Source organism: Neopsephotus bourkii, unplaced genomic scaffold, assembly GCF_033783945.1.
Source record: "Neopsephotus bourkii isolate Nb327-2 ecotype Australia unplaced genomic scaffold, CSIRO-AGI_Nbou_v1 NB_1630, whole genome shotgun sequence".
In the NCBI taxonomy this organism is placed as follows: Eukaryota; Metazoa; Chordata; class Aves; order Psittaciformes; family Psittacidae; genus Neopsephotus; species Neopsephotus bourkii.
Window position 1 is genome coordinate 2,450,529 of NW_026902105.1, and position 15,441 is coordinate 2,465,969.

The following is a 15,441-nucleotide window of genomic DNA, read 5'->3' on the forward strand; positions in this document are numbered from 1 at the left end:
ATAATCACCAGAAATGGCTTCAATGACTGGCCTGGTGGGTGGGGGAGAGCAGTGCATATTGCCTACCTGGAGATCAGTATGGCCTTTGAAGCTGTCTCCTGTAAGATCCTCACAAAGAAACTGTTGATGTATGTGCTGGATGAGCAGACAGTGACATGGATTGAAGGCTGAACTCCTGGGCCCAGAGGGTGGTGATCAGCAGCACAAAGTCTAGCTGGACTCCAGTGACTAGAAGTGTACCCCAGGAGGCAGTCCCAGCCTGCTGGGGTGCAACATGTGCTCCAGTGCCTGGGGATGGCCATCCCCTGAAGCCAGGCTCTGTGCTGGGAGCCTGTCCACATCCCTGCCATGAGACAGAAGCCTTTGGCTTTGCACAGTGGGATGCGCAGGCCAGCAAAGGTGGTACATGGAGGATTTTAGAACCCCCATGCAACTAAACACCTTCTTATACTTTACCTTTTTTACTGTAATTTTGCCATAATACAAGTTGGGTTTAATGCTAAATTGTATTATGGCCTTAATGGGAGAGTGAGGAGAACGTATATCTTGGGAAGTCTGTCACACTGGAAGCTCATACAATAAAGCTGGTCCGAAGGTGTAACTGAGCACACAGGGTGCCTGGACAATGTGACTGATGCTCCTCCAGCCTGTTTCAAGCCTGGATTAATGTGCACTTCCTCAAATAGTCTGGGTGGGGGTTTAATCTCAAGAGGAAATAGCACTGGTTTCAGTTACCCTCCAGCAGGATATCAACTACTTTTAGCACCCTGGTGCTAATCCCAGCTCCACATTTAACCTAGGTAAAAGTAGGTAAAAGTTTGAGGAGCTTAGGGAGCATGCACAGGAGCATGCACCAGCCACCTCGAGAGCCGGGCTGAGGCTGGCAGGAGTCCCTGCTGTGACAGGCTCTGCTGCCACCCCATGAGCCACGTTTCAGAGCAACCAACCACAGCTACCACCCCCCCCCCAGTGCATGATCCCATCCCACATCCTGTTCCCTGACAGCAGCAGAGGCTTTCCTGAGGTTTGCTCACCAGTCCATGGAGCTACGTGAACCTTTAAGGCTCTGGTGTGAAGGGAGTAACAAGGCATGGCACGCCACAGCTAGCTGCAGCAGAATGTTTATTAGTAGGAAAGGACATTTAGGGGATTTCAGTAGGAGAATTGGTTTGAACCATTGGTATCCACCATACATTGGTTTTCATCAAGATTCTTCAAGGGTACATATTTATATAAGAAAACAATAATTCATATTTAGGTGCAATCAGTAATTCCAGTATGAAAAAGCACCATGTCACAAAACAGTTTACAATACAAAAGTCTTCAAAATCTAACATTTAAAACAATTTGTTCAACAGTAATAACAATACAGTAAAAAAATTCTTACTTCCCTTCAAACAATACTGCTTATATATTTGGCACTGAAAAAGAAACTACCACAAACTCACCTTTTTAACCACACAATGCTGTTTTGTGAGTGTCTATATACAAGGAAAAACATGCTTTTGAAGTCAGTCGTTTTGCCAGGTGCAGTTTGAACTGCTTTCTCCATTAAAAAGGAAACAACTAAAAGAAGTAAACCTCCTAAGCTGCAGCTTGCCTTGTCTTTTGGCCCAGGACATGGTCTGGAGAAGCATCTCTCTCAGACTCGATCCATTGAGTAGGTCAGTCCTGCCCGGAAGGCTGGACCCGAACCCCTCTTCTCCAGATCAGACAAGAAAGTAGACCTGAGCCCCCGAATGGTCCTGTCTTTAGGGACTGACCCCAGGCTGTCACTATATATTAAGCACCCCAATAAGATTCTGACCCCAGCTGTGCTGATCAGGTTCTTTAATTGCTTAATTGCTCGAGATTTTAGTTAATTAGTTTTAGTCACCTGCACAAATAGTCTTAAAATGTGAATCCATTGGCTTTGTCCTGGTATAGCCAGCACTGCCAAGGAAATCTGAGCATGCACACGGGTGAGCTGAGGGGTAAGGAAGCCTGGTACTTGGGCCCACAGCGTGCTCCGGGTTCGGGGACCCTTCTCTCAGGTCTCCTTGGCAACCAGGACTTGCACACAGCATGGGAGGAGGGAGCTTGAGTCGGAGAGAGGGAAGGACAGAAAACAAGACTTTTCAGGAAGAATTAGTTTCTGCTCAGAACTGACCCTTATTAAAATGAGAACACAGGTACTGTGCTCCGGGTGCAACACCAGTGCCTGTGTGCAGCTATGGTGGTCCTTGAAAAGGCCAATAGATTCTAGTGAACATGCAGTCCTTGGTGCTACCGCTAAAAGCTGAACAATAAAAAGAAGAAGAATCGTTTAAAATAGTTTTTACATCTCACACCAAAGATGCCACTACGAGAACACAACAGTGTCACACATTAAGTAGTACAGTCTTAAAAATGCAAACCAACGCTGGTAAGACTTCCATACATTCTGCATATCATATGTACAGAGAGAACAGTTTCTCAAGAGGACGGGCATAGAGAGATAATCTGTTTTGTTCTGAGTACGTTGCATAATACAAATACATTATCAGCATAAGAAAACTTTACTCAGACACTAAGAGTTCAAGAAAGGTCCTAACTGGAAGTTAATAACAGGGGAACTGGTGCACATGCTGGGGGGCACAAAACACATACTTTGCTCTTCGCCAAGTTCTCCACCTCCTCTGATGGCCTAATCCTCTACTCCCATTTTACCGGGTAGGTTTACCATGTCGCTCTGCAGTTACGCGCTCCCAAAGCGTGCAGCAAGAGCTGTCCTCAGTCTCCCTGACAAGAGGCCTTTCCATGGGCTTTGCCTGGCTGACAGCTGGCTGGAGACTTGGAGTATCACCAGATTTGCTCACAGCAGAACCTGGGGGGCAGGGATTAACACATCACAATAGCTATAGGCAGCTGCACGCAGGACACTAGCAATTCTAGACAGCCATAAGAAAAATATGAGGACCAAATTAATTTAATTCATAGACATCCCTCTTCTTTCTGAGTCATAAAAGTCTTCCTTAGAATATGTAGGTTTGCTTACAAAGTGTTCATCTAGAGAGGTATCTGGTTTTGCCAAGACACAGGATATGCTGAACTCCATGCTGCTGCAGTTAGTTTGCCCATGGTAGCTTATTGAAAGTTAGATCTGGTATCTACTAGACACTGCAATGTAGAAACAGCCTGAGGGAACAGAGATAAAGCTCTCCCTGTGGAATGGTCATGGAACAGGAACAGGACAGTTGGATCTATTCAGCCTTTGGCCATGGCTTATCTCAATTTATTACTCTCTACAGCATCAAAACATCTGCTCCAGTTTACACAAACAAATTGTTGTGGTTTAACCCCGGCTGGCGCTAAGCCCCACACAGCTGCTTACTCTCCCCATGGTGGGATGGGGGTGAGTACTGGAAGGGTCAAAGTGAGAAAACTTGTGTGTTGAGATATAGACAGATCAACAGGTAAAGCAAAAGCTGCACACAAAAGCAAAGCAGAACAAGGAATTCATTCTCCACTTCCTATGGGCAGGCAGGTGTTCAACCATTCCCAGGAAAGCAGGGCTCCATCACGCGTAACAGTTACTTGGGAAGACAAACACCATCACTCCAAACATCCCCCTTCCTTCTTATTAACCCCCTTTATATGGTAAGTATGACATCACTCAGTATAGAACATCCCTTTGGTCAGTTGGGGTCAGCTCTCCTGAATGTGTCCCCTCCCAGCTTCCTGTGCACTCCCAGCATAGTCACTGGTGGGGTAGGGTGAGGAGCAGAAAGGGCCTTGACTCTGTGTGAGCACTTCTCAGCAGTAAGGAAAACATCTCTGCGTTACCAACACTGCGTTACCAACACAAGTCCAAAACATAGCCCCTACCAGCTACTATGAAGTAAATTAACTCCACCCCAGCCAAAACCAGCACACAAATGTACAACTATTTACTTTTGCATCCATCACGTCATTCACTCAGCAATATTTAAAACTCAAAAGGTATCAAGTACTTCCATCAGAAGAGGCCAATATTGGTCTCCTCTGATTCAAGAGCAGAACAGAACTGAGTATACAAATACTAACTACAAGACTGCTCAGACAGAATTGAAGTGAGCAAGTGGAAGAGATAAGCATATTGAAATGCGGCTCAATCTGTCCCCTTGCAGCATATGTGCAGACAAAAATAATCCCTAACATAACTAAGCACTTCGTTTTTACTAGGCACAGTGAGCCCACCTTGCTAGTAGCTGCTCAGGCAGCTCTGCTTTTGGGATCATTGGGACTTTTGCTAGCACAGGAGCTAAACAACCGTCAGGGCCGAATCTGAGATAGTCCAAAATTAATAAACAAACAAGCCATGAACACAACTAAAACATGAACGAGGAAATTAAACAAAAAATACCAAAGCAACATGATCTTGTAGCACATTCGTATGGCTAACATGGAGCATGATGTCTTTGGACAGTTTCCTTAGATCCTTCTCTGATTGGAACTCTGTTTTTTCTTTTCTCCCAGACACTAATAAAACTGTTTGGTTGCCCCGGAAATGGGAATAAGCTCCTGACAGGGAATAAAAAGCTGGTGTTGTCAGGGAACTGTGACTTCTCCCCAAACAACCACACAGGACCCGTTAATCTTCCCTCGGAGCGCAGCCAATTAACAGCACAAATGAAGTTTAGAATCTAAGAGGATTGTCTCAGGTGGGTTTGCTAATCACCATCATCCTGCTCGCTGCGGGAGCCTGAGGCCAACCCTGAGTACGGCTGAAGCCCCTGTCCCCAGGGAGGAGAAACCCAGAGGTCACACTCTCCACACGTGTTTTTGACAGTTTCCACCTGACATTGCCGCAACAAAATGATCTCTTGGTCCACAGCCTCTGGGTGCTCCGGCAGCACTGGGGCACTGCACGCTGCATGGTGATGCATTGCAAGATACTGCTCCTGCCTGGAAGAAACCAGCCCCCGGTGGAATGAACCATGGGAGCAGAGAGCGAGCACCAGTCAGGTTCAGCCTGCAGTGCCTCAACAAACACATACACGGTCATGAAAACCACATTGTTCCAGAGGTTCAGTGTGTTCTTGAAATGATTCATACTGCCATTACTTAATAGTGGGAAATATAGTGTGGTTGGCAAGGTACGCACAGGAGGACCAAAGGCTGGGAACCAAACCAGCAGCTGCTCAAGCGCATCAAGGTTGGCTCCTCCAGATATCAAGGGCTGATGTTTGTTACCCATTCACATAGCGGGTGGGGATGCCAACCAGGAGATGGGAGCAAAGCCTCAGAGAGCCAGACACCCTGAGCGCCTGCCCTGGAAGGTGAGAACATCTTTGGTATAAGGTCAGGGCAAGAGGGGAAGATCTAAGATGTGTCTCAGCTGCACAGTAAGAGAATGCTACAGAGACAGTGACCATTGCATGCCTTGAGATCTCGGAAGCACTCAGCAGGCTGAATAAGCTCAGATGACCTTAGATATGATCTGAGCCAGAGTTCCCATCCTCATCACATGGCGATGTGGGGATGGAAGAGCCCAGGAGGTCCCACAGACTGGGCTGGTGAAGAGAAGCTGTTCTGTGCTGACTATTGCTTAAGGGGGCTTCACCTTGCAAATTCAGCCCCTGGTCTGAAGGCAGTGATGTCTCTTAGAGCGTTTCATTTCTCTAGCCTTTTCACATTGTTCACTACAACCCAATCGTGTTTTTGTCTTATTTATTGTGCATTAGTCAGCATTTTACATGTGATAGCTTAATCCCAAGTATACACATTAAAATAACTTTTGACCTGTGGGAGTAATGAGGAAATCAACTCCGTACATTGTGAGAAGCCTCTCACATCTGGCCCTTTCAGCTATTACTTCTTAAGATAAGGAGAGTATATCTGAAGGGCTTCATATTTTATCCTGTGAAAATCTCTACCTGAAACAACTTCTCAATATGGATGATTTGGAAGCAACAGCAGCAAATGCCAGGCTGGAATAAGGGGTGCTGCTAACTGAGACACCCATGGTAGCCAGGGTTGGTTTCTGCAAGGAACAAGGAGATTGACTTTGCATCCAACAGATCATTCTACTGCTCTGAATCCAGAGGCACCTGTTGGCTTCTGCAGCCCCTCAGCAATGGATGTGATTTCTAGTGTCACTGCTTTCCATGTCAATTCACAAACCCTGCTGCTTTTTCCCTCCCTTTACTTAAAACACAGCTGTTCTTCGCACCTTCCCCAGCCTGCAAAGTATTACCTGGGCTTTCAGAACCAAACAGAGCTTTTCCTTGTTGCTTACCACCAGGAAGAAAGCTCCTGCAGGCAATGTTTTGCCCTCAGATACACTTAGGAAATGCCTTATGCTCTTCCTGGAAGCTGTTTGTTCGGCTTTTAACCTGGCCCTGGAGAACAGCACTGTTGCTTATATGTAAGAAAGAGCTGCTACTGCAGCTGCATGCTCATGCTGAAGATACTCAAAAGCATATTTTGTCAGTGCTTCTGCCTGAATACAGAGCAGACAGAACTGCTCAGCTAGACGGTGCCGTTTCTGGTCTAGCCGTATCTCAGAGCACATCACACCATGAGACTGACATATCACTGCTTTGTGTCTTATCTGCTCACTGCACAGTCAATGGAAAACTCCACATGCAGCTCTGAGCACTGCTGTCTGTGCTTGCCAAGTGTCTCTGCATTTCTAAGCACAAGTTCTACCCATGATACCAAGGAAACCAACTTCCCCCCTATAAGACTCCTACATGAGATCCCACCCAGTGAGACACAGAGCAAAGAATGCACCCAAATGTTTGTGCAAAGGGCAGGTGAACTTGTCTTCTTGACTTGCCTTGCACCAGTTACCTGACGCCCAACTCCAAGCCCAAAGACCTTGCCAGGAAACCGAGGGCACACCATGAGAAAGACAAAGAGAGGTGCGGGTTGTCCAGCCCTCCCCTACACGTTTCACTTGGCACTTGTACACTAGGCTTCAAAAGGAAGACCCTTTGAAGGCTGCCTCCTGTATCCTGACCACGCTACGCTGCTGTCATATTGCATCTGCACCAGCGTGGCTACAAAATTGGAGAGAGTTTTAAAAGGAGGGGGACAGCTGAGCTCAAACCATTTGTTCCGAGGCAGGAGATTCCCTCCCCACCACCACGTGGCCCCAAGGAACCTGCCAGTTGTCACCGTGTTCCCTGGTTCACATGGACTGAGAGACGTTCAGCCACGGCCACGTTCTCAGATTAGTCTGCAGATTAGGGCTCAGCATCAGTTACCAGAGTTCACCAAGTTTCCATGAGTCAGCTGAGCTGAGGTTTCTGCCCATGTGTGCACTTCAGCCCACAGCAAATGCAAGGTAATGCGACTTAGCCTGGTCTGCAGTGAAAGAAAATCAAGGTAAGCTGCATTATTGCACGTTTTCCACCACTGACCAGAGCACATGCTGACGAGTGCTGGGGTTCAGCCCGCAGGGGCAGTTATTAAACCATGGGGACTTGGTCATGTGTGACCATTTCTGGTGCTGGTGTGCCATACTTCTGCACATAGAGCTCAGCCACAGAAGTTGCATACTTTCAGCTTACTGTTTTAAGCAGCAGTGTCTACAAAATGTGTAGGTCATGCTTAGTAACAGAGAGCAACAAGAGACAAAATGTACTAACAATAAGATGAAAATCCTACAAGCTCCTAAGAACAGCAAGAAGAACAGCACAGCCCCGTGTACCTCAGGAGCATCCACTGCTGTGAACTCACAGGGCTTCAAATAATCTTGAAACACAGGCCTTTCCTCAGCCCCTCTCAAACTGTAAGTGCTCACAAAAACCTGGTGTGTGCTGGTTTTGCAAGCGTTGTGTTCCCTTTTCCCTTCCCAAAGCACCCTAAACCAAATCAGGCTCCTGCAGATCACACAAGCCACAGTCCTCACTTCACATCTTCTGGCCCAGAGCTTGGCAAGCTGATTGGGAATGCTGAATAAATGGGACTGGCATTTTCCATGGATTCAGTCTACATGCAGGATGTACTCATTAATTCCTTTGGACAACACATGAGTGAAGGCTACCTCTTTCACATGCACTGCTACTGGAGAATTCATCTACAAAACTGAGAAGTGATGTGAAGCAGTATGTGCTGCCTGCCATCCTTCCTGCATGGAAATACTGCTGATTGCTTGAAGTGTCTGACTCGCTGTGCTGTTTTATACAGGATAGGTAATTCTGTTCATGAAGGCAGTTATGATTGCAAGTGGGAATAGCAGCAAAGCAGAAAATTCCAGTCAAGGTGGATCTCACTACTTCTGTCCTGCTGGCACAGGTCTGCAGATACTCCTATCACAACTCCAGCTATCAATCACTTTTCAAGTACATGCGGAGGCAGACAAATAAAAGAATAGCTAATAATATAAACCAATACCAACCATCAGTGGTAGTTAGGTAAAAGAATAACCTTAGTTCACTCTGTCAGTGTTTACACAATAGCCTTATCTCCAGCTATATCCTCTGCAGCTGTAGGCTAATTCTTATTCTTCCAGATTTTGTGAACTGTGGGAAGAATTACACCTCCACTGGCCTGGGGTTATATCACAGGGGTTTTTTCAAACACGTGTTGTACAGTTGTAACACGTGAAGCAAACCTGGCCTTAAAGCCCCAAAACTACCGAGCATCAACAAATGGAGAGATAAGGTTCTGGGCTAGAAATATCTTATCAAATAAGAAGAGATGGAATGCAGTCGCTTCAATAAAAAGCAAGGATTTAAAAGTTTCAGTCACATGCATCTGCTCTCACAACATTCAGAAGATGGAACTGTGGAAGATGTCCCAGTTCACCTTCAGTAAATGCTGTAGGTCTGGGCTGCTTTGGATGTGGGTGTCTGCACTGAGCCAGTACGTTAGAAGTTCAGGAGGGTTCCACTAGTGTCACCTAGTCCTGCCTGTGCAGCAGTGGCGATGAAGTGCCTGGGAGTGGTGGGGACAGTGGGACTGGTTGTTGCTGCCTGCTAGAGTGGGTGCTGATCAGTGCATGCCCACTGACCTTCCTGCAGCAATCCCAGCAGGCTGGCCAGGCTCGTCCTGCTGGAAAACTGCCCTCAAAGCACTAAGGGAGAACACGGCATGAGGTGATGGATATGGGAGATGGATACAGGCCAGAACCTCTCCAGATAAATCTGAAAATTACCTTGAAGGAGGCAGGCACAGGCTGTCCTTTGAGGGGTTAGATTTGTGCACAGGATGTCTAATGAATATTAGGGAGAAAGATATAGGGAAGATTTCTATCAGCTGGAAGAACTGGTGCAAAATTTGTCAGGGATGCTTGTAACAGCTAAATATCCTAGGTACTGAAATCTGTTTGTGTCTGTGGCTGAGCCTCTGATGCCTCCTCATTTTCCCACACACATCATTTGAGACAAAGGTGTGTGCCGGATGACATTCATTGAGTGTAATTAGCCACTCAGAATAATTTTAGTACAACTGATTAGCAATGTTATTTTCAGTTTATGTTTTATTTTAATATACTCTGCACTTCACACCTGGCAAAGCAAACCGTATGGAAAAGTTCAGTCTAGGATTCTTTTCTCTCAGTTATTGTACATGCTAGCTAGTGTTCAACAAAAAACTCTTCATACCCAGCTACTTCTTCATGACTTCTGATTAGCACTTAGCTACCCAACATCTGCAAAGCAGACTTATTTTACTTAGTTTATTTTAAATTAAGGCTACTGGGGATTAGCATCTACAAGGTCACTTGACAGAACGCCAACCTTGCCGATCAGACAAAGGGTTACTCTAACGAGCTCATGAATTCCCCGCGCTGTGCACTGCCAACACGGGTACCTCTCCAACAGGATCACAGAGCAGGCTTCAGCTAATGACAGATTAATGCCAATTTGGTCAGCATAATGCCTCCTGTCGCTAAAGCTTTTCTGTTGCGGCAGTGCTGATAAGGTCCCTAAGAAATCCCACCTATGTGAACTAGATTTGCTTACAGCAACTTTGACCAAAGGATGAAATTTTGCAGCAGCAGATTTCAGAACTCCTGCATCTAGGCGAAAAGATAAACATTCAACATTTCTCTCAAGAGCTGATCTTGGTTTTGTTTTAATTTTATATATATAAATATACCATAAAGCGTACCATTTCCTCATTTCAGTACAGAGTTTTTGAACTTTACTAAATAAATGAAATGTAAATGCTACAATTTTATGTTTAAAACAAGTTTTGATGACAGCCTTCCCCTAAGAGCAGGCCTACAAACTCTGTTAGCTATGTGGAGAGAGACAAAACACCCCCAAAACTTTCTTCTATGAAAGAGCATTCGGGCAGCAGATGTGCCTCAGCTGGAGCTGCTTGCAGGTGTCTGTGAGTTCCTCACATGAATGCCCACTCTCCTTAGTAGAAACTGCTTTATTACTAACCTGAAAGTTTCACATTCAACATGTATCTCCCTTAAATTCATTGTCAAGACCCAGTTTTCCATATTCTGTGTCTGCCTTTGCTGATCCCAAATGGCAAGAGGTATCGTCAGTTGTGGATTTGGGGATCAGGATTGCAGATTGCTGAACTTTCAGACAAAGCCACGTGAAATCAACCACTGTAAACCTAGTAAAAAAGTCAACCTTTGTTTTTGCCCCTTCTCCTTCACAACCTGGAAAATGTTCACAGCATTGAATCAATGAGGCATTGGAGCAGGGATGCAGGCAATACTCCCTGCACACGATTTGCACTTTCATACTTCCTCCCTATCCTGTCTTTGACCTCAGCTGGTGCCTCCTGGACAGGAGAGGAAGAGCTCCAGGTGAATCCCACCCAACCCATCACAACCACTTTAGTTCAATCTTGACTACGCTTTTGGGTCCTGCGAGTGAATACTCAGTGACTAAAGCAGCAATCTAAGATCTGTCAGTGTGTCTTGCTGCCAAGGGCTTTGTTGTTGGTTCACTCCTTCTCAACGTGTACTTTCCAAAACAGACACGTTAAAACAAAAAAGTCCAAAATGAAATCTTTAAAACGATTATAACACCACAATATCTGTTTAAAACAGTACTGCCCGTGCTCTGGACAACTTGTTAAGAGCAATTCAGCATTCTTATAATTAATCCACAACAAAAGAAGCTATAAGATGCCACAAATGAAGGCATAATTGGCCATACAGAGGCAACACTACCATGAATGTTGTTTGGCAAGGGAAAAAAAAAAGCAGATACAGAATTCATCCAAAAATGGGTTCAGAACTGCCCGGCGCTGCTGGGATCACACTGCAGGAGACGGACTATGGATGGATCACTCTTGGCGCCTCGGATGAACTCCTCCAGAGAGAGCTTTCCTAGAAGAGAAACACGTTTGCTTAGCACATGTCGCAGCACACATGCCAAGCCTTGGTGGAAGGAAATGGGGAGAGCTCCAGGAAAATCCCAGGGAAAGCAACCCCACAAGGCAAAGCCCTGCCTGCCTGCACCCCACTGGCTGTGTGTGGTATGGCTTTGCCTGGGGAGCCGAGGGAGGAGTGGTGGGTGTGAGGGGTCACTCTGCGTAGGCAGGACACCCCAGCCACCCAGCACAGGGGCAGAGGCATCTGGAGGGTGCCTACCATCACGGTTGGTGTCCATCTGGCGGAAGATCTTCTCTGTCCTCTTCTCTGGTGTCGACTCATCTTCCGGCATCTTCATTACAGAAGAAACCATCTTATAGATTGCCTGTGTGATACGATAGGAGCAAAGAGCTGGTAAGAAACACATTATCTTAATGCAGATTTTCTCCTGGTGACAGAAATAGGCAAAAAATATCCCAGGAACATCATCTTAGATCTCCTCTCTGGATGCTGAAGGGAGTCGCGTGGCACCAGTGCATGCAGCTGCCCTCTTCAGTGGGACGCTCATTTATAGAATACTGTGTTTCCTTATTTAGTCATGGTCAAACACGATCTGGGTTTGGACCGAGGTTACATTTTTCTGTATTAAGCCAGACTTGAGATGAATTTATCACTTTCACAGCACATTAGGCACTGGCAGCTCCCAGAGCCCAGGGGGAACGGTGAGACCGCTGAGGTTTTGTCCCATGCTGTGATGTGCCTCCGTGCTTCAACTACTCGGGCTCCATCCTCACCACCCTATCACCCTCACCCTGTCTTTGCTTCCCCCATCTCCTGTCTCTCCCCTCTTGGTCAGCACCCTGCCCACAGGGAGGCAGTGACTCGCTCCTGCATTCGCCATGTCTCACAGATAATGAAGACTTGACCAGCAAGGAGGTGGCCTTTTCCTCAGGGATTGGCATGCATGCACAGCCCATAACCCCATTCACAGTTCATTCCACAGAGAGCAGGTGTCTAATCCCACATGCCACTGGTGCTACCCACAGCTATTCTCTGCACAGACAAATCCATTAGTCACGGATGGTACTAGCTGCCCCTAAATGAGAGGTACTGTTAATTTTAAACCAAGGATGAGTAGTTGTCTCTACTGGTCATCCACACATTGCCTGCACATGTGAGCATGCAGTACCAGTACCCAAGTATTTTTTTCATCAGATACCTTTGTGGTGCCACACAGCTGTGAGAACAGAAGCAGACAGATGACTGCAGAGTGGTGGCCTCAGAGGAGCCTTCTGGCCCCTTCTGGCCCCTTGGCACATCCTAGCAAGGCAGCTTTGCCCTGGGCTGACCAGCTCCTTCTGCTTCCAATCAAAGCTCTGGTTGACAGGCACTGCACTGGGCAGTCACTTTGCCCTCCAACCCAGCTCTATAGATGTGGGTAGCTTGCTTTCAAAGATTCAAATTCTTGTTCCCCCTCAAAACACGGTGCCTGCAGCCATCAGTTGATAACTTAGGGCAGATGTGGTTGCTGTAGGGTATGATTTCCTTAACTGTTTGTTCTCCACTTCCTCCTGATCTGGAAAGGGGGGTCTTTGGTTCAAGTCCAAGATTGTTCACTGGATCTTCCCTATCCCCATTCTTCCTAGCACACTCCCATCGTCTGGCCCACAGCCCGCAAGGGCTGGCTTCAGAAACGTAACAGTACAAATTCACCAGCTGGAGGATGCTGCTAAGCAGCACAGATATTTACATCCTGACTAGGGATCATCCACTTCCTTGGCCATGTTGCTGGCTTCTCCTCTGCCAGCAGCTCACCTTCCAGGCTCCTGGCCTTTAAATAACTTGAAGAGTTACACAGTGAGAAAGGCATTTTTCTGTTTAATTAATTATTTATGGTTTATGCTCAGCGCAATCAAACATCTGCTCCTCAGTTATGTCACCAACGCTGGAACTGGATTTCCTGGTCTGCCCTCTGGTAAGTCTGTAGTGCTGGCTGTGGATGCAACCAGGGGAATGTAGCAGAACATTTCAGCATGAACAGCTGCTGGCTGAGCGGAAAAGTGGTGGGCACCCTTTTAATCATCATCATGATGATCATCACCATCATCAGCAGCCGCATCATCATCACTATCACTGATATCATAATGTTTTGTGCTGCAGGAGTGCCCGAAGACTCTCAAGAGAATTAAGGTGCTGGAATATTGGGCAGAGTCTCAGTAGAGGCAGGGATGCTGTCCACACTACCCTGATCATCTCATAACCAAGGAAACAGAAGGATGAACATGCAAGCACACAAACATGGGGATAAGGGAGCTGGGAGGAGGGAGGCAGTAAGGGAAGAAAAGGAGGGTGGACAGTAAGAATTTACACCTTCCTCATCCTCATCAGCATGCAAGGCTCGCAGGGGTCAGAGCAGAGATGAGGCTTGTAAATCTGCCAATGTTTAGCATCTTAAGCTTTCTGGCTTTTGTCTGGGGTAGGAAGAGAGTTGGAGGGGTCATTCCCTCGCTCTGGGTGAGAGCACGGCAAAGCAGAGAATCTGCATAGAAAGTGTGGGAGGAATGCCCGAACAAGGAGCGCAGGCGTGTTTACCCTGATCAAAGTAACCATAGTAAGAATATGCAGATTTTTAGGACAAAAAAAAAAGCACTTCAGGATGACTTCATCCTACAGAGTCCTTTTCACAGAGGCGTGTGAAGGGAATAACAGATGAGATATTCTAGGAAAGCCAGATGGGAATAACATAGTGAGCGTTCCTTTCATGCTGAAAATGGTTACTCTGGACAAATTCTTGTGTCCTTACTCAGAAGTTCAGTGGGAAGTTTTCCCAAAGTAAAAGCCAGCTAAAGCCAGCTTAAGAATTTTGAGCCTTGCCCCGTATTAATTCAGAGAAGCTACACAGAGCTCTTTATTGCATGTCTGAAAGAGCAAGCTTTGAAAGGAAGCTGGTTTCATGTGGTAATTATACGGAGCTGGGCTCTACTAACCCTGGGCTGTAACCTGGTACTGAAAGGCTGCAGGGCCTCCAGTTTATGTGGTGTATGACTCCTCAGCCTTGCAGCCCTTGGACTGAGTGAAAGCCGTTGGTGGTATTCAGCAGGAGGTTTGGAGGTTGTTACCTATTAGCCATCCGAGTCAGGGCGACTTTCTGTTAATAGGGCATCTCAGTGCCACCAAGACACGGTGCCTCTAGAGCCCTGTGTGCATTGATGGAGTGAGCACAGCCTCCAGCTTCATCTGAACTGGCTGGTTCCCTGCTGGGCTCTCCCCTTGGATTTCCCACCTGCATGTGGATGAGTGGTGAAGGGTGATTTAGGGAAAATCTCACCCCTTTGCCCACGCTCACAGGTTTGGTTCCTAGTCACTAGCTGCCACCCAGAAACCTTTGTTGGGGCTGCACTTTACTGCTATAGCTGGTAAAGTGTCAGAGCAACTTACAGTAATGGCAGCAATGACAGCACAAATTTTCAGTAGATCTTTTTCACTCTGTTGAAATAAATCTTGACAGCTAAAAGTCTCATTAAATGAATAATCAGCCTGAAATAATTACTTTCCTCTCAATCTCATGGGGATTTTTGACACTGTCTTTACTGAGAGCCCAATCAGCTTCTGCTTCTTCCCATATCAGCTTCTGTTTCTTCCTGGCTTACAAATAAGCCCTCCCAGCAAGTGAAACGTGTGTGCTCTGTCTGCATTAAACTGGAAGCGTTATTCTCGTCTCTCAGTTCAGTATTCTTCAGATGCCTTATGACTCCATATGGTGAAAAAACGTATCCTTAGAACAAGGTTTTCCATCTCTTATTTGAACTCTTATTTTAAGAGACTCACCAAATATGTCCCATTTCAGCAAGTGGAACAAACACAAATATTCTAGCTGGTTTGCAGCTATTTTTGAGTGGACTGGGCTATTTAGATTATAGGTAAACATATGGGAGACATGAAAAGCATTTCTAGAGCAGGAGAATCTGAGAGGGTCTGTGGTGAGGTCTGTCAAGAGGGCAGGCTAGGAAGCATCTTCCCACAGTACTTGGCAGATGTGCCTGGTAGGTGGAGCAGTATCCCATGGACCTTCTTTCGTTAAGCTGTGCAATCGTCAGAGCCTAATCAGCCCACCACTAAAGTCCTTCATGTTATGTGATCCTCCAAAGTGTGCAGCCAGCTCTAGGCAGAGAGCTGCTTTTGGAGACTGGTCTAAGGGCATGGAT

General features: G+C 46.4%; 1 protein-coding gene across 1 annotated transcript in view; it reads right to left on the reverse strand.

Moving 5' to 3' along the window:
* Positions 1-2,484: 2,484 nt before the first annotated feature.
* NCALD (neurocalcin delta) overlaps positions 2,485-15,441 on the reverse strand; it is a 59,003-nt gene continuing 46,046 nt past the window's right edge. The window contains exons 3-4 of the mRNA XM_061373264.1: positions 11,516-11,621; positions 2,485-11,251 (exon numbers count right to left, since the gene is read on the reverse strand). Coding sequence (XP_061229248.1) covers positions 11,154-11,251; positions 11,516-11,621 — 204 coding nt within the window. The 3' untranslated portion in view covers positions 2,485-11,153. The remainder of the gene's footprint in view (positions 11,252-11,515; positions 11,622-15,441) is intronic.